Genomic DNA, 19,733 nt, shown 5'->3' on the forward strand with positions numbered 1-19,733 from the left:
ATTTTTGAAGAAAGGTGTTTATTGGGAGTAAGGAAACACATACATATAGCAGACCTACGGAGATAAAGATTCTCAAAAAGTGAGATTTTATCTCAACAGCCCAAAACAGAAGGTGATACCTTCTCCTGTGTTTCCACAGCAGGTGCACACAATTTCACAGTGATGGGACCAGGGAATGACTGCGTTTATTGTTATTTCTAAACTTCAGAATCCATAGGATTTTTTTAAAAGATTTATTTATTTATAGTGTATACAATGTTGTGTCTGCATGTACAGCTGAGGTTAGAAGAGGGCACCAGACCTCATTGTAGATGGCATGGTTGCTGGGAATTGAAGTCAGGACCTTGGGAAGAGTAGCTAGTGTTCTTAACCTCCGAGCCATCTCTCCAGCCCCCAGAATCCATAGTTTTATAGCCTATTGTTTTTACATTAGGTGTCTTTAGGTATGTTTAGAGGGACTGAGAGGCTTATAGAAACACTTGCCTCCCACATGCAAAGCTTAGTTATTTCTTGCATACGTAAAGATAAAAAATAGTGAACCATCAAGACATCAAGCAAATTCTACTTGTTGTCTCTGCTTTGTTAGTTACCCGCAGTGTCAGAACAGGAACAGTATAACTCAGACCTTGGAGTTTTGAACGGAGCTGTCCTACTTCAAAAGCAGGTGGTTGACGACAACAGTACTACTGCTTACAGTTTCCTCACCTTTGAAAATGGTTTGCTACCAGGAGATTCATTTTAGCCCTTAAATGTTTTAAAGTAGACTTAATGAGTTTACCCTTTAGCATAATTATATTAAAAAGAAATTTAGTGTTCAGAGGTCTTGATTTAACCTCTCTTTCTTCCTTGTCCCTTTTAGGTAAGAACTCAGGGTCCTATCCTCACAGCAAGTGGTAAAAATCCTGTGATGGAACTCAATGAAAAAAGAAGAGGTCTCAAGTATGAACTCATCTCAGAGACTGGTGGAAGCCATGACAAGCGCTTTGTAATGGAGGTGTGTCCCTAGATACATGCCCACCTTATTTTAGTTTTTTTAATCTCACAGACATCAGATAATAAAAAGCATTTTTGACTCTTGTACTTTTAAGAGCACATTTTGGGTATTCTCTACCTTATGATATTTTTTTTTTTTTTAAACCTTACTTTTTAGATTGGTTTATTTATTAATGTTTTGCCTGCATGTCTGTATGTGTATTATTGGTCTGCTTGTTGGATCCCCTCACACTAGTTACAGATGGTTGCGAGCCACAATGTGAGTGCTGAGAATTGAACCTCAGTCCTCTGCAAGAGCATCAAGTGCTTTTAATGGCTGAACTGTCTGTCCAGACCTATGATATCTTCTAATTAAAACCACACAGAGGGAGTTGTTTGAGATAACTGTAAAGTGCTATTTTAAATTTCAGGTAGAAGTAGATGGACAGAAATTCAGAGGTGCAGGTCCAAACAAGAAAGTGGCCAAGGCAAGTGCAGCATTAGCTGCTCTGGAGAAGTTGTTTTCTGGACCCAATGCGGCAAATAATAAGAAAAAGAAGATCATTCCTCAGGTATGAGTTAAGCAAGCTTTGTAATACTCTCAAATTTCCTACTTACTTGCTGCTTTACCATCTCCTTAAGTTTTATTGTTTTAAACCCAGCACTTGGGAAACGAGGCAGGCAGATAGATCCCTGTGAGTTTCAGGTCAGCCTAGTCTACATACCAAGTTACAAACCAATCAGGGCTGCAGGTATAGTTGTGTGTCTCTGAATGTATGCCACATGTGTATAGGTATACAGAGCCCAGAATTGGGTGTGGGATTCCCTGAAGCTGGAGTTGCAGGTGGTATAGGCAGCTGTGAGCCACCGGAAGTAGATACTGGGAGCCAAACTCAGAGCAGTCAGCACCTTTAACTGCTGAGCTGTTTCCCTACCTCCAGCGTATTTTTAGTTGATATGTGAGGTACCGGGCTTCATAGTGACATTTATGTACACGTTAGTCATTGTGCTTTCCCTCCCAGCCATTGCCATCTGCGCTCCAGTCCTCTTCTCCACTGCTGGTTCCTTCCTTCTTCCAAATGCTCTTATTTTGCATAGCACAATGTCTCCAGTTCCATCCATTTTTCTGAAATACCATAATTTCATCTTATTTACAGCTAAATAAAATCTACTCCACCGTGCGTGTGTGCGTGTGTGCGTGTGTACACATACATCCATCACGTTTTCTTTATTCTTATGTGTTGAACTTCTAGGCTAATTCTGTGTCTCGACCATTGTGAATACTGTAACAGTAGATATGGGTGTGCAAGTATCTTTGGTAATATACAGATTTAGAATTTAGAATTCTTTGGGTGTATACCTATAGGAGTGGTGTTGCTGTGTTATATATAGATATTGTAGTTCCAATTTTAATTTATTGAGGAACCTTCAAATGATTTCCATAGTAGCTACCAAATTTACATCCCCACCAGCAGTGAATAAAGATTATTCTTTTAAAAAAATATTGGCTTTGTGTATATGGGTATTTTGCTTGCTTGCATATATATTTGTACCATGTATATACCTGGTGCTTTGAATCCCCTAGAAGTGAGTTATAGACAGTTCTGAACTGCCATGAGGATGCTGGGAATTGAACCTGGGTCCTATAGCGGAACAGGCAGTGCTCTCAAACACTGAGCCATTTCTCTGAGCCCCATGTATAAAGATTCTTAATCTACATCCTTGCTGGAATTTGTTGTTTGCATGTGTATTATTAGGTGGTAGGACCAAACTGGTGGGCAAATCTGAGGACCTTGGGCTTGTAGGACAGCCATTCTACCACTTACCTGCACGTCCAGCTTTCTTTCCTCTTCTCTTCTCCTCTGCCTCCACATCTCTCCTCCCCTCCTCTCCCTTCCCCTTCCCTGTTTTCTTGACAGTAGTTTTTCTGACCTGGGTGAGATAAAACTTCAGTGTACTTGTTCTCTGATGGTTAAGGACGTGTTGGACATTATTTAAAACACTTACAGCCATTTACATTTTTTCCTTTGAGAGCCTTAAATTCATTAGCCTATTTTTTTGAGTGAAAAAAATATTTTTGGTATTTAATTTTTGGAGGTTTTAAAAATTATTATTATAAATTATTGATAATTCTCTTATCTGATGTGTAGTTGGCCAAGACTTTTCTCCCATTGTGCACAATGTCTTAGCATCATTTTGATGACAGTTTTTCTGTTGTGTAGTGGGAGCTTTTTAATCTCATGCAACTCCAATTTGCCCATTCTTGAGTTTATTTCCTTTGTCATTTGAGCTCCTTTTAGAAAGCCCTTGCTGGTTCCTGTATTGTCCAACATTTTTCCCTTAGCAGTTTCAGAATTTCTGATCTTTCTTTAAATTCTTTGATCCATTTTAGGATTTTGTTTGTTTTTGGTTTGGGCGAGAAATTGGTCCTTTGTATCATTCCTCTACATGGATATCCTTTTTCTTTGTTGATGAGGTTGTCTTTTTTTTTTTTTTTTTTATACAATGTATGGTTTTGATACCTTTGACAAACAACAGTGGCTGTAGTTGTGTAGGCTTATTTCTAGGTCTTCTAGTTTAGTCCATTGATCTGTGTGCTGTTTTGTGCTAGTGTCATGCTGTTGATGCTGCTATGGCTCCATAGTGTAATTAGAAGTGAGCTATTACCATGCTTCCAGTCTTAAAGTTCACTATAGAGATTGTTAATCTCTGATTAAGTTTATTTCTAGGTATTTTAGTTAGAAGCTGTTTAAAAATTGGATGTTATTCTTGACAAATTTGTTAATTTTATATAGAAAATTTACCAAGTTTTATTTGTTAATTTTATATTCTGCCACTTTTCTGAGAGTGTTTATAAGATTTAACTTGTCTTTTCTTTAGGGTGTTTTAAGTATAGGATCTTGTTGGCAATTTAGAGTTATTTGATTTCTGTTGTTCCCCCCGCCCCAAAACCCCTTCTTATCTTTACTGCTCTAAGTAGGACTTTGAGTACTATATTAAATAACAGAAAAAAATAGGCACCTACCTCATTTCTGATTTTTTTTCTATGTTTAGTATAGTGTCAGCTATAAGTTTCTTGTATATAGCATTTGTTGTCTTGAGGTATGTTCTTTCCATTTCTAGTTTCTTTGAGGCTTAATTTTACTTTTTTTTTTATTATTATTTTTAACTTATTTATTGCTGTAGCAGACATACACATCAAGGCATGCATGTGAAGTTAGGACAACTTAGAGAAATTGCTTCTATTCTACACTATGTGGGCTTTGAATCTCTAATTCAGGTCATCAGGATCAGTGGCAGTTACTCTTACCTGCTTAAGCCATTTCATTGGCTCTCTTTTGGATTTTTTTTCTTTTTAACTTTTTATTGATTCTTTGTGAGTCTCACATCATGCACCCCAGTCCTACTCATCTTCTCATCCCCTTGTATTCGCCTTCCGCCTTTGTAACCTCCACCTACCAACATAAAAAAACACATACAACAAAGCATAGAAACACCTTGTCATGGAAGCTTAGTATGTCACAGTGTGTCCCACAGTATACACTTTTGTCCACACACCTTCACTGGTGAATGTTCATTGCAATGAGTATTGGTCTGTTTTGAGGTCGCTGTCTTCTGTCACACCAATATTGGATCCTACCCTGCCTCCTTCTGGTTATCCTGTTGTTGCCCTTTGGATCAGCAGGACCAGCCCTTTCACATGCCCCAACAGTCCACAGATGATGTAGATTTTGGGTAGGCCAACTCAAAGGCCTGAGTCTGGGCCTGAGTGGTTATCTGCACCACCAGGGTGACCTCTGCACCACTCTTTCAGCTAGGGCACCCAATGCTGCTATCGGCAGAAAGCAGGGTCACTTCTCCTGTGTTCACATCCCTGGGGCCAACTTTACCTGTGCCCCCTCTACCAGGGACAGCTCTTCTGTTTTCACAACCCAATGACCAGTTCTCCAGATTGCTAGAGGTGGCATCAGCTCCACGCCTTTGAGGCTGGCTCACTCACCTCTGCCATCAGGGTCAGCTTCATTGTGCTGCCTGGGTGAGGCACAGGGCCTACTCTCTTGAGTGCTGCCTCAGGTGAGAGGTTACTTTCTTGTCACTGACCTCAGCACAGCAGCCAGAGGTCCCAGCCCAAGGCAAGTCAGGTGGAAATTTTTTTAATCATGAAGAAATGTTGAATGTTATCAGAGGCCTTTGCTGTACCTATTGAAACGACCCTGCAATTTCTGTCAAGCTTGGTTATGTGCCACTCTAGCTTCTTCTGAATTTATCTATCTATCTATCTATCTATCTAGTATCTATCTATCTATCTATCTATCTATCTATCTATCTATCTATCTATCTGCTCTACCCCCCAGCTCCCAGCAGGGTTTCTCTGTTTAGCCCTAGCTTTCCTGAAACTACCTCTCTGTAGACTAGGAAGGCCTAAACACAGAGATCTGCTTGTCTCTGCCTCCAAAGTGCTGGGATTAAAGGTGTGCACCCCCACCATCGAGCTGAAATTGTTTATTCTTAATGACTTGGAAGCTTTTTCTTGGGATAGGATGTGAGTAATGTATATTAAGACAGTATTTTTCTGTTCAGTGGACTTTTTGGTTTATGCCCATACTTTATGGAGGGTAAAGTCATTGTTGATACAGTGAGGAGTGGAGGTGATTTGGGCTTTATAATATGAATATTTGTCCAGGTCAAAATATTAACTGACTACCCAGAGCTGCCACCCTTCTACTCTCTTACTACCATGTCCTTTTAAGGTTGGGGGAAGGGATTGAAGGGGGGAGAGGGGAGAGGGGGAAGGGGGAGAGGGGAGAGGTGAAGGTGTGAGTGCAGTATAAAACATGACAGTGTTGTCTGTGTAGACTCCTGCTTTGGGAATGCCAGTGCCACTGGATACCAAGGATCTTTATAAGCTATTAGGAAAAGATGGCCTCTAAATTACGTGTATTAAGCATAAGGTTTTTCTACCCCTTAATTTTTGTATTACAAAGACAATTTTTAATATTTTAGGTCTCAATTAGGTACATAATTATGAGGGGAAAAGATAATGTGAGTAAAATATAAGACATACTGTCTTCTTCACAGTGAGTACTGGTTGTGATACTAATGTCTGAATAATTATGTGATAAAAACAAATACATTGTTTAGACTAATGAAAGGAACTTAGACTAGTTGTGCTTTAATGAAACATTATATTTAGATTATTTGACGTATGGTAAGTTCGTACCATTACATTTTACAAAGAAGAAAATTAAAACACTAAAAATAAAAAACTGATTAAGGAAAAAACCTGATTAGGTAGTTAAATATTTAATTGATGCGAAGGAAAAGAGGGCATTAGAAGAGGAACAAAATATATATAAAATGTGATGATGAACCCATTGTGCTTGACTGATGCAGGTGGATCTGTGAGTTCAAGGTTAGCCTGCCTATATAATGAGTTCCAAAGCAAATGAAAGCAGAACAAAACCCCAAATGATGAAATAGGAAAAGCAACTGTATTTTCCATGTGGCTACACAGGGAAAACCGATCTAAGAAATGCACTTCAAGGGACATTAATATTCCTTGGTTACTCTGTGTAGACAAGAAAAAAGAAATGTTTCATGTGGGGAAAGGGGATATTGATAATCTGTTTTACCAATTGCTGCTGCTTCTAATATAAGAGAAACAAGCTAGGTCTTATTCTTATTTCACAATTAATAGTGGAGAGAGAGGATGTGATGTCATCAGTGATACATGGCATTTGAAGCAAATTGGGGATTCAGGTAGTGTTTTACTTAATGATTAATACGTACAGACACAGGCACATGTGTACATAGGACAGAAGAAACAGGCTCAAAGAAATCCCAGGACCTCATAGATAAGTGAGTGGCACCTGCATCTTTGTTCTTCCTGTCTTAGTCTATTTAAAAAACAAAAACAAAAAACTCAACACACCTTGCTCAGGTTCACAGATAATTCTATGTAGTGTATTGCAAGAATATTTGGTGCCTGTGGCTGGGAATTCAGTGGTTTTTAAACCAATGTGTCAGGTGTCTATAATTACTTTAGTCAGACCTAAAATGACTGGGTGTACTTTGACCACTCAGATTTGTATATGGTAACTCACTAGTGAAACATAGTTACTCAAATATTTCAATGTGTCAGCACATTCTTCAGAATAGTTTTTAAAATGTATTTTATTAATATATTCATATTACATCTCAATTATCATCTCATCCCTTGTATCCTCCCGCTCCTCCCTCCCTCCCATTTTCCCCTTACTCCTCTCCCCTATGAGTGTGACTGAGAAGGACTTCCTCCCCCTGTATATGCTCATAGGGTATCAAGTCTCTCCTTGATAGCCAGCTATCTTTCCTCGTAGTGCCACCAGGCCTCGCCATCCAGGGGACGTGGTCAAATATGGGGCACCAGAGTTTGTGTGAAAGTCAGATCCCACTTTGCACTCAACTGTGGAGAATGTCCTGTCCATTGGTTAGATCTGGGTCGGGGTTCGAAATTTACTGCATGCATTGTCCTTGCGTGGTGCCATAGTTTGAGCAGGTCCCCTGGGCCCAGACAGAATAGTTTTTTTTTTTAAACAGAATTAATCCACTTTATTTTTCTTGTAAAAACCCTTATGTGGTAGCCACAGCTGGAGCCTGGGTCCTCTGAACAGATGCTCTGGTGTGGGTTTTCACAAGATGGCCAGTGAATTCGTGATGAGAGTTGGTGAACACAGTTTCTTTCCAGAGATCGGGTGTCAGGTAGCTGTAGGTCTTGGAAATGGCATCAAAAGTGGCCTTGGCAAAGTTGCCCAGGGTGGCAGTACAGCCCCTGGCTGATGTGTAGCAGTCATCAATACCGGCCATCATCAGTAGCTTCTTGGGCACAGGAGCTGAGACAGTGCCAGTGCCTCTGGGGGCAAGGATGAGCCGCACCAAAACAGAGCCACAGCGGACTGTCACTTTGCATGGAACAGTGTGTGGCTTGCCAATCTTGTTCCCCCAGTAGCCTCTCCGCACAGGGACGATGGAAAGCTTGGCCAAAATGATGGCCCCTCGGATAGCAGTGGCACCTTCTTGGAGCACTTAACACCAAGACCAACGTGACCATTGTAGTCCCCAATAGCGACAAAAGCCTTGAACCTGGTCCGCTGGCCAGCCTGTGTCTGCTTCTGCACTGGCATGATCTTGAGAACCTCATCCTTTAGGGATGCGCCCAGGAAAAAGTCAATAATCTCGGACTCCTTAATGGGCAGGGAGAACAGATAAATCTCCAAGGACTTGATCTTCATGTCCTTAACCAGGCGGCCCAGCTTGGTGACGGGGATCCACTCCTTGTCTTCGGCTTTACCTCCACGAGCCCTGCGGCCACAACCGCCTCGCCCTCCTAACCCTGGGCCCCCGGGTCCTCCGGGCCCTCCTGCTGCACGGGCGGGCGTCATCCGCCATTTGGTGTTTTCCCGAGGAAGAAGCAGCCAGAATAGTTTTTTAAGGTGTAGGTGTCATTTCTTTTTTGAGATGGCCAACAGAAGAGTCTGGCCACAGATGGTTTACTGCGTCAGCGGAAGCCCCATAGTAGGTGATAGGCTGAAAGCTCTTTCTCTCCATGATGAAATTATTACTGTTGTTACTACAGGCAAAGGGTGTTGTGAATACAGCAGTATCTGCAGCAGTCCAGGCAGTTCGGGGCAGAGGAAGAGGAGCTCTGACAAGAGGAGCATTCGTCGGGGCTACAGCAGCTCCTGGCTATATAGCTCCAGGTTAGTGCCACTTGTTAAAGATAAATTGGCCTCTTTGATTCCAGGCCTGAAGAACACCATTTTCTTATTCTCAAACGGTATACGTGAAAGTCTCTGGAAATACTGCACATGAGTAAGAGGAACATATACGTCAGAAGGGCTCTACAGAGTCACTAGAGGCTTTCTGGAGGGAGAAGAAAGATAAGCATGGCTGACGTTGGATGGAAGAACGTGTTTTGAGAGGAAGGAATCTAAAAGCTGTTCTGTGAATTATGGTGCTTCGACAGTGTAGCAGGATGTATTCTGTGGGTTACTACCATAGTCATGCTTGGTTTACCACAATTGCTATGGAGCTTAATAGAGGTGAGTCCTGGATAAGTTAGCATTTATAAAATGCAGTATTTGAGAACAGTGAAAGAAAACATGCAACACAAAATAAAAGTGTGTGTGTGTATTAGGGGGAGTGAGGAGTTTATACAACTTATTTATTCAGAGCCCATTATATATACGATGCTCTATTTCTTCTTAAGCCTCAGTGTTTCCTTGGTGGAAATTAGTTTCCAGGTAAGGCAGCCAGGTCTGGGTGAAGCAAGCAGCACAGTCTGGACTTGGATGCAGGTGTTTGTGTTCCTGGAGCTATTGACTCTTTTGCTTCACCACATGGCTTAGGGAGATCCAGAAAGCTGCCCACTTCTCTGCTTTCTGTTCAAATACATATGTGGTTTTAGTTATGAATCATCTAGCTGGCTTGTCTTTTTCTTTCTTTCTTTCCTTCTCCTTTTCTTTTTTCTTCCTTTCCTTTCTTTTTTCTTCCCTTTCCCCTTTCCTTCCCTTTCCCCTTTCCCTTTCTTTTTCCTTTCCTTTCCTTTCCCTTCCCTTCCCCTTCCCCTTGGCTTTCCTTTCCTTTACCTTGGCTTTCCTGAAACTGCTTCAAACTCAGAAATCTGGCTGCCTCTGCCTCCCAAGTGCTGTGCTTAAAGGCATGTGCTGCTCTGCATGACAAGCTGGCTTGTTAAAGTGACAGTCTTTGTAGTGGTGAAGCAATGAAAAATTTCACTTGAGAAGCCATTTGTATTTTTTGACTAAGATGAAGCTTTATATGAAGATTAGGTCTTATCTAGCCCCTTAGAGTTCCCTTAGAATTGCTTCACTATGCATGCTGTTGCCATTTGGGAAGTTTTATGAAGAATGGCACTTTGGAATTACAATTTTACTCTGGTTGCATCCCTGGATGAAATGTCTTAAAAAGAGTTTTCTTGATTTGAAACGTACCAGACATAGATTCTACTCTTGTTCAGTTTACAGTGTGGAAGGTGAGGCATGGTAAGCAAGCAACAACATTTAAAACTGTGCAGCATCTGAGGGAGGAGATGGGATTGTGCCATGAAATGTAACAGTATCACCTGATCTAGTGTGCTGGGTCCATGAAGGCTTCCCTGAAGAATTGACGCTGGAATGGAGTGTGGAGAGTTAGCAGGTGTTGAGTGAGAAGGCTGGGATGGAAGAACACATTCTGTATGCAGAGACTCACTACTGTCGCTGGCCCGCCCTCTGGTTAGACATACTAGGTTCTTTCATAGACAGTAGTTGATTGTATACTAGCACGATCTCTGGAAACCTCCTAAAAGGCAGAGAGCCTTGAGTATGTCAGGAAAGGGTACTTCATACAGTTTTTGGCTTCTTCAATTCCCATATGGGCTATGTATACTTTGACTTATTATGGCTTGGATTTTGTCCTCAAATCTTAAGTAGTGTGGGAAGTCAAGGGTTTGAAGGAGAGAAAGGCAAAATTAGATGTTATTTATAAATATTACTCCTTCTATAGGGTAAAGAGTAGATGGAAGGACAGACATGAGCATCATGGCACAAACGTGAGGGCTATTATAGATGTGTTACCTGTATAGTAAACAGTGGATGGAAATTGGTAGATGCAGGGAGAGTAGATGGGTGACAAAATGTGAACAAATTACAGGAAGCAGCATTGTCCATAGGTGAAGTATTTAGACTGAAGGATGACATTTCAAGGGTACTGTCAAGGTTTTTAGCCTGATGAACCTGGGGAGAGAGGAGGGGAGTAATTGTACCTTTTCAGGGAATGAAAAATACTTAACTATGTGTGAAAGGAAATAGGCATGTACTTTGATTCAATTTGTGTCCAACGATACATTTTTGTGCATCTCATTTTCTTTATTGAAAATAAATATGTTAGCCTTATTCAGTAATGGGAACTTACTGAGATGAGTCTGGTTTTTGATGGTTTGTTCCTTTGGTGCACAGTCTGGTAACATCTGTCATTGCCAGATCTTGTGTCATTTGCTTCCTGCCTGAGGGATGTGCAGCTGTGTTTAGTACAGTGATGAGGAGAGGGATTATGTATGTATCCTGCTTGCCAGCTCTTCTGTTCATATATGGCATTTGTCTTAAGCCGTTACTTTGACCTGTACAAAGCCTGCCTTCTGAACCTTAAAAAACCAAACCAAACCAAAACAGTTCTTTTATTGGGCAAGAAAGGATTAAGTTTAGATTAATCTAGATCTTGAATGAATTTCTATTATTTGTGGAGTATCTTACATGTAGCAGGGATTGGAGTAGGTATTTTTACATGTACTTTAACTTCCCTGTCCACTTAGCTGCTGTTGTGTAACACTGAAGCTCACAGAGTCCCTAAGCGTAACTCGGAGACACCTTTCTGGTTAAAGGTCAGAATTAGAATCCTATTGGCCTTGTCAGTGGCCAACTTAACTAGTAGATTTATCTTTTAGGGAGGTTTTAGTAAAACCTTTGACATTGTAGCTTAAGGAAATAGCTCTCATTCCCTGGAATACATTTATGAAATATGAAGAAAATCATTAATTTTTATTTTGGCCTCTGCTACTCAGCTTTTCCTTGTTTATCTTAGCTGTATTGTGTCCTGTTGAAATCTAAAGTTTTAGTATATACTTTGAGTGTTCTGTCCCTATTTTAACAGAGTCTAAATGCAGACTGTGAAGTACAAAGTGATCTTCTCTCTGGCATAACCTTGAGTGCTTTATAAAAACTGAGCAAAAGGAACTAAGATCTAGCTTGTGGCCTAGTGAGTGCTCAGGGTCAGATGGGCAGGAGCAGATCTTTGATTGGGCATAATGCAATATTGGGAAGTTATAACATCATGGGTTGGGCAAAGTAGAGGACAGCAGTCCTGGGGAGTTGATGCTAGATGCTAGTCTCAATGGTAAGTCATTCTGAGCAGCATAAACTTACATAGTTCTAGAACAAACAGTTGTGATATAAAACGGGAGAAAAATTAGATTTCAGTAGGGATGTGTATAGTGTGCCTATGGTGTTGTACCGTGAGACAGTTTCACTATAGTGTTGGCTGGCCTGCAACTTGCTAATTTATAGACTTTGAATTTACAGAGATCCATCTGCTTCTGCCTCCCAACTCTGAGATTAAAGGTGTGAGGCACCATTCTCAGCTTGCTTTATTTCTATGTATTATTTTGAGACAGGATCTTGATTCATAGTTTAGGATGCCATGGAACCTTAGTACATGAAGTTAAGGCTCAAACTTGGCTCCTACTGTGTCAGCATCTGTGGTGCTGGGATTACTAGTATGCACCACCACCAAGTTAGAGACCAGTTACACTGTTTCCCCTGGGTCTTGACAAGGCCATTTCATATTTATACTTTAAGTTGTTTTTCCAGAAAGATGAGAAATTACAATTTTTGTTAACAGGGTGCTTGCAATAACACTATAAAGAAGCTTGGGTTTTCCCATTTAAAAGATGGGAATATGGTAAATTAGGTGCTTGTTTGAGGATGTGTAAGCAGTTAGTGCCAGAATTAACTAGTTCAAAAACATTAGTGCTAGTAGTAGTAGTAGTAGTAGTAGTTGTTGTTTTTACTTACTATAATGAAATTTATTTTTTATAGGCAATGGACGCTAGTATATCAAGTTATTAACTTTTACAGGGAGACTCTTTGTTGGACTCATATATTCAGATGCCTTTAAGTCATGGACTTTATCATTGGGCTCATGACCTGACCCATACATGCTCTTTAGTGGCATTTGAGGCTGCAGCATGCTCGTTCACTGTTTTCTAAAAGGAACAATAGAAAATTCTGTATTCCATCTTTGAGAAATTGGTATTACCAATTGCAGTTGTCTAAGTATTATTTTGTTTAACAAATGCTGTTTATTTTGCTAAGTTTAGGTGATACAAAGATAAGGTTTGATCTCTGCCACTTTAGTGGAGGCATAGAGACAAGTAGATAATTACAGTACAGTGTTAAACGTGCAGAAGGAGGGAGTGTGTGTGTGTGTGTGGGAGGGAGAGAGAAGGAGAGGAGAGGAGACAAATGACAAGAACAGAGGGGAGGAGGAGGGTGTTGGGGCCAATTAAGGAGATCTCTGTTGGCCATAGTGTGAGGCTTTTACAGCTAAGCAGGACTGGGACTACTCTGTTGGGTGCTCCGGGTGGTGTTTGAGAATTGGGCCTGGACTGATTGCTGTCTTCTTCTTTACACCAGGTTATGGAACACCATATGGCTACAGCACAGCCGCTCCTGCATATGGTATGTACACCTTCTTATTGATTATTCTTCCTAGTAAATTTGTCACAGCAGTCCAAAACATAGTTTTAACCAGAGTTTCAATAAACAAGTTGGAGGATCTCAGATCTAATCATTCTAGTGGCCCAACTTAAATTCCCTCTGGAAATGCCACAACCTTGTGGTTCTTGGTTTGGTTGAAGTTGCTCTTCTCTCTGCTTTGCCTGACTGGAGAACTGCTTGTTCTTATTGCCTGTTTCTGACCATATTGGAATTAAACATTTGAAGTAATTCTTCTTACAGCCAGCCTATACTCCATTCAAAGGCTACTGAAGGGCCACACCCAATTCCTAGCACTGCCACCTGCCAGTTACAAGGCCACATTGTTCATTTCTGTATGGAACTGTGAATGTGGGTGATTTGAGTCGAGAAAAGGAAGTCCTCACTTCAAATCTGTACCCCTTAGTCTTTGCGATATATTTTGCTTTGGGAATAGATAGATGTCATTGGTCCCACAGAAATGATGGGGTTTGTTGCCAATGTTACTGTTTCTTTTGTAGAAAGTCAGTAGCTGATGCTAGAAAATCCTAGGTGTATTGTTTCTTTTCTTTTCAAAATAAAAAAAGACCAGCAAACATGTGAATGAACCTTAATGGCCCTTTGGATAACTTTTGAATGAGGTTTATGTGGCAATGGAGGCAGTAGGTTTGGAGTCAGTGATATGCTCTTAGACATCTTTCCTAACTCAGGTGCTGTGTGTTAATAGAATCAGCCACCACCTACAGGATGCTTGCCAGTGAGAGAAGAGAACAAAAGTGTGTGTGTGTGTGTGTGTGTGTGTGTGTGTGTGTGTACACGTACGTACACGTCTACACAGCCCCAAACCAGGTGTGCATGCACACGGAAGGCAAAGGTCCTCCATGCATCGCTATTTGTGGCATGAATCCTCTACATGACCTCAGACCTTCACATTGTGCTGCCTTTCTCTTCACACATCAGCTTTACTATTTTTGTTTTGATAATTATAGGTCCTTAAGACATTGCTATATTGAAGTGTAGAATTTGAATAGTTTGTCAAGGATCAAAGGTGATGGGAGTTTTATTTGGGCAAAATACAGAGCCTAGACTTAAGTCCTTTGCCTGGTCATGTTCTCTGGCACACTGCTGTGGCCCAGGCTTCCCCATATTCTGAACGAGAGTAATCCCAGATATGGGGGTTCAGGACTAGCTCAAGAGTATGAGTTTTTAACCTATATTTCCTTCTGAGTTCAGACTGGCTCTTTTTTGTGTTTGACCATTGGAGTTTGCCCTTTCTCTAGCTTTTTAATGTCCCAAACACCTCATCCTGCCAGATTGGGGCCAGTTGGTTAACCCCAGACACAGCACACTTGACTTATTTGCTGTGCCTGAGTCTGTGTGTCAGTCACATAACAAGATGAAGTCTATCAAAGTGTTACTAGAGACTTTGTCTTTAAAAAATTTGGTTTTTAGACTTGAGTTACATCCATGTTTTTCCTTAGTCTTTTTAATTTTTCTTTTGTAGTCCTTAACATTCTTTCACCCTGTGGCCTCTGAGCCTCAGAAGGCTCCTCTCTCTCATGCGCCATATAACTGACTTCCAAAGCTGGTGTAATTTGATGCCCCATTTTTCACATAAAAGATTTGGTTTTTAAATGTTACTGTGATGCAAATCTACTAAAACAATGCTTTATTTTGGCTGTAAGGTAACTATGTCTTTTGGCCTTTGTAAAGCTGTTGCATGTGGGGTATCTCCCTCTGATCATCTGGTGCTCTTGAATACCTGCTGTTGCTGCTTTGTGATTTCTCCTAGGGTAAACATCAGCATAAGGACAGGGGCAGAGTTCAAATCCTCCTTAGTATGCAGGAGTTTGTGAGGCCACAAGAACGTATTAATTACAAATTAAGAAAACAATTAATCTTTCCAGATTTGCCATGCCAACATTAGTGGTAGCCACTGAGGAGACAAACACCTGGTGGTTGCTCTGGTTGGAGCTGTCTTTCTGGGAGTTGAGGCCTGTACAGAAAGCCTTATATCTTGACATATCTTTTCTTTAATATGTCATGTGCCATGTACATTTCTAGAGTCACTTTAGGACAGAAATGTTAATCACTATCATTGCTTTTGATCATTAGAATTCATGCCTGCTCACTCAGATGTCATTCTATAATACAGGCTTTTTACCTTTGAGCAGAAAACATTATGTATCAATATAGAAGAGCAATTGATTTGTGAAGAGATTTGTGGGCCTCTTCCAAAATGGTATGAAGTGGACTGACTAATCTGGAAATGGTTAATGATAATTATTGTAAGAATTTTTAACCTGAAATTTTTATTGGAGTCCTCTCCGTTTCTTTTTTCTGTAGGTTTGCCCAAGAGAATGGTTCTGTTACCCGTTATGAAATTCCCAACATATCCTGTTCCCCACTACTCATTCTTTTAGCAAATGGCAGAAGCTCATTCCTATTGAACAACAGTACAGTACAATGCAGAATGTTAGAGAAAAAGCCTTTTTATCCTGCTTTCTTTGAACACATACTTGATCAAAATTATTTGTAAAGAACATCTTTCCTACTTTTTGATTTTAACAAATGCAGATTCAGTTCTCTAAAACTTGAAAACAAACAAAAAGAAACCAGTTCTGTGAAATGGTACCTCATTCCTGGAAATAATTAATACCAGCCCCTTCGTTGTAGGGAAGTAAGTCTAGCAGCTCAAAGTTGACCTTTTAAGAGAGTATCAGATTATGTAAAGTTAAATTTGTGAAGGATGTATAGAGTCTCAACACTGATCACAAATAAACTGCTTTGTTGTAACACAGAGTACTGCCTGGTTCCTGATGCAGTCACTGATTCATAGCTGATTGATATGTGCTTGCCCCAGGGCACTTTAATTTGGGCTGTAGTTACTCTTTTTTAAAAACACAGTAGAAACTTTTCATTTAAACCTTAACTTTGTAAATAATGAAGTGTGTAATTAAAGCCAATAAAATATGGGTTTGAATATTGTTTTAGCTTATTATTTTTGATATGTTTTGGTATCAATAATTTCAAGGAATCGAAACTAATAATAACTTAGCCCTAGAAACCCATTCATTTGTAAGCAAGCTGCTAAAACCAAACAAAGATGATTGTCAGTTTGACTCAGTCTACTTTGTAAGCTCTTTGTACTCCAGTTGTACAAGGGCACCCCATGACACGGTTACACTGTTATCCCAGCATTGCTTATTAAAATGATGGCACCACCCAAAGATGCAGAAGGAGGATTGTGATTATTTTAGTTTACGAATTTCCAAGTTAAAAAAAAATAAATTAATCAATCACCCTCTTTTGTTCTTGTGGCCTTCTTCACTCTGTAAGACTCTGTGTTCACTCCTTGACTTTTTTTCATGAAGATAGATGATTAGAGTTTTCCTGGAATTCCTTGAAGGGTCTCCTTTCCTCTTCAATGATATCAGAATCTAAAGCAGCAACAGGATCCCCATAAAAACTTGCTCTCCGATTGTCCCAGTTCTCGTTGAGTGCTGCTGTGAAAAGTGACAGGTTTCAGCCATGGGTCAGCATTTACTTTAAAGACACCTGATTACACTGGTGGAAACTGGGAGTCAGTAACATTGAGCTGTCCTGGGAAGGGTGCAGACCCAAGTCTTCACTTGCATTCTCACCTTGTTTGGAAAGCTGATGATGTTACTAGAAGGTAAAGGTTTCATTAAGGTACTCACCCCATTCAGGCAGCAGCGGAGTCTTTTGCAGACATTTACCAGTCACTATTGTTAAAAATAAATTAGGAAATAACTACTTTTTTGTGAAATTCCTTTTTCAAAACCAAGCAGTGCCCATCACTTGAAAGTGGTCTTTGCTAAACTTGTGTGTCAGGCTCCTTTGGAAGTGAAGGTGAGATGGGCATGGAGGCACAGGTGCTGCATTACTGCGCAGATGTGTAGTATGCAGTCGTTTGTTCCTTCCCTGACCTTTGCTTTCTACTGTTGGAGGGTGATACTTTAATAAAACCTTGTCACTTGCTGGAAATAGCTTTACCTTGTCATTCTCATCATGTGTGTTAGTGGCAAGACATAATTAAGCAGGGCCCCTTTCAGCTGGGAATTTTCATGTTCATTGATTTGTTTTGCTGACCTATGGATGAAACAGAGCCATCACTGAGAAGAAAAAGCATGGCTGCTAGTGTACAGATTTTATTAATTAAATGTTTACAATGGTCGTCTGGTTTTGGAAATACTATTAATTGGCAGTTGCAGTTGTATTGTTATTTGAAATTGATCATCAAATTTGGACTCCAGGCTGGAATCTCCCTGGAGGTTTCTCTTTAGAAAATACTTTTGCAGTCTCTGACTCTGCTTCATTACTACACCCCTCTCTGATGGAGGAGGGAGCTGTGCTGTTCTCCAACATGATGGCCGTCATTTCAAATGGTTCCTACCAAGTCTTCCCCCTTTCTTCTTAATTTTGTTGTTTGTTGGAAGTTACTAACCATGTTGTAAACCTGCCCAGTTGCTGCAAACTTTTACATTTCTCTGCTTTACTTAAAACAATGGAGCTGTCAACCCTATGTTAGAAGTGGTAACCATGCAAGTTCAACTGTTTAAATTTTGTAATGAATTAAGTGTCCTCCCACCTTCTGCCCTTCCCACCCTTCATGTTGTAATGAAAATTCCACTTACAGCTGAAAGAGCAGAGAAATATAAATGAAGCTCTTAGCTTCGTTCAGTTGTGTGAGATTAACGTGAAGCTCTGCTTCTCTGCTCTTTTCTCCACTGTAGGTGGTTTTTTCATTGACAGCCCCTATTGCCAGCCTCTGAGCGTCGCACCATTTATTATTCACTTGGGCCCTCAAGATTTCTTCTCTGACTTCTAGAACCATCAGGTTGTCTGGCTTGAATGACAATTTTCTATATCTTGGTCTTAGGAGCAATGTGACCCCTGAGGCTTTCCAGCTTTCAGATCTACCACTCTAAACCTTTTTGAAAACAATGACTCAGAATTTTAAAGAAGAGCAATACTTTGTCCAAAGCCACGATGTCTGTTTTAAAGCTCTCCTTTTGGAAATGTAGCAATACCTAGACGTAAGCCCTTCATTGTAGCTCTTGTCAGGGAGTTTACAGATCAGGGTAGAGCTTAGACTCTGTGTGTGAGCTGTGCTACCCTCTGACACTTTTTAGTCGTTTTTAGCACATATCTCGAGCACATACATTTCTGACTGTGTCAGCTAGCAGTATTATAATTTATCTGAGACAGGTGTCCTCCTTAAGCCATATCTTTTGGTGGGGGCCAGCACTTCACCAGGGGTGTGGCTGGCAACCTGTGTCCCTTAAGGCTGCAGGAGTGCCCCATCTCTTGTGCCCCATAATGGCTCCATAGATTTCCAACATACCTCATGCTGATGAGGTTCGGTGCATAGTATAGTGAAATAAGGGGTTAGGTTTAAGTAACTCCTGAAATTGTTTGTGATCTCTCATATTGTTATCCTTGGGAATGAAATACTGATGGGTTTTGCTTGCATTAGCCTTTTTTGAAAAATTGGGTGAATGTTTGAAAATCATGAATCAGTCACCATAATTAATTGAAGAGCTGGGAATACCTCGTTAATGTATTTTTAAAACTGGTGTTGGACCCTCTGTGTATTTCAGGTTAATACTTTTAAGCAGTTTTCAGCACGTTTATCTCACTTTATTCTCGTTCTCCTCGGACCTTCGTAGCCATATCACTTGTATAAAATAGGCTGAGATATAGTGACTGTAAGCTGTGATCTCAGTATACAAAGGTAAGCTCTTTTATTTTCTGATTAAAGAAAAAAATAACCAATTAACACAACCTGCATATATGACAATCATATGATGTATTTGATCTCTTAGGTCTTATGTCACTGCATAACTTAAAATTTTTATGGTCTAAATATAAAAATAGTAATTTTCAGCATTTGTTTTAATACTCTTGTAAATGCTTTTTATTCAAGAGAAACATTTCACATTCACTGAGTCAAGTGTGTGTGAGTAGAAACTTAGGATATAGTATGTATGTCAATTACACATACGGAAGCACCTGTTTGGATATAATTACTCAGTCGTAGGAGCACTATCTAAGGAGAGTTAAAGTGACAGGGCACTGTCCTGGCTAAGGAGCTTGGATATCAGAAGCAGTAACACTGGTAACAGTGCTGTAGGACTCATGTGTGCATTTGCTGCACAGGCTGAGGGTACAAGTGCCAATCTCTCAAGAAGAGAACCTTCTCTGACCTGTGTTGCATGCCCAATACAGCAACAGCAAGAAGCCATTAAAAAAAAAAAAAAAAAAAAAAAAAAAAAGCAATAGAGAATTAAAAACAAAAGGTATGAACTATGGGAAATATGAGTAATTGGCTGAGTTAAGCTAATTATTTGCAGAATCAACTTGGGCAAGACTCAGAAAGATGAATACTGAGTCTATAGAAACCAAGTTGACTTAAGGAATCTGTCTTTTGTCTTTATCAAGCTAGGTACC

General features: G+C 40.2%; 1 protein-coding gene across 3 annotated transcripts in view; it reads left to right on the forward strand.

Moving 5' to 3' along the window:
- Positions 1–19,274, forward strand: part of Strbp (spermatid perinuclear RNA binding protein) — a 114,921-nt gene extending 95,647 nt beyond the window's left edge. The window contains exons 14-18 of one of the 3 annotated variants that reach the window (XM_051166361.1): positions 860–994; positions 1,404–1,544; positions 8,588–8,711; positions 13,200–13,244; positions 18,017–18,871. In XM_051166361.1, the coding sequence (XP_051022318.1) occupies positions 860–994; positions 1,404–1,544; positions 8,588–8,711; positions 13,200–13,244; positions 18,017–18,111 (540 nt within the window). In that variant the 3' untranslated portion in view covers positions 18,112–18,871. The other 2 variants (XM_051166363.1, XM_051166362.1) reach the window with 2 other exon arrangements.
- The last annotated feature ends 459 nt before the right edge of the window (positions 19,275–19,733 follow it).

This window comes from Acomys russatus, chromosome 24 (assembly GCF_903995435.1).
Source record: "Acomys russatus chromosome 24, mAcoRus1.1, whole genome shotgun sequence".
NCBI classification, from domain to species: Eukaryota; Metazoa; Chordata; class Mammalia; order Rodentia; family Muridae; genus Acomys; species Acomys russatus.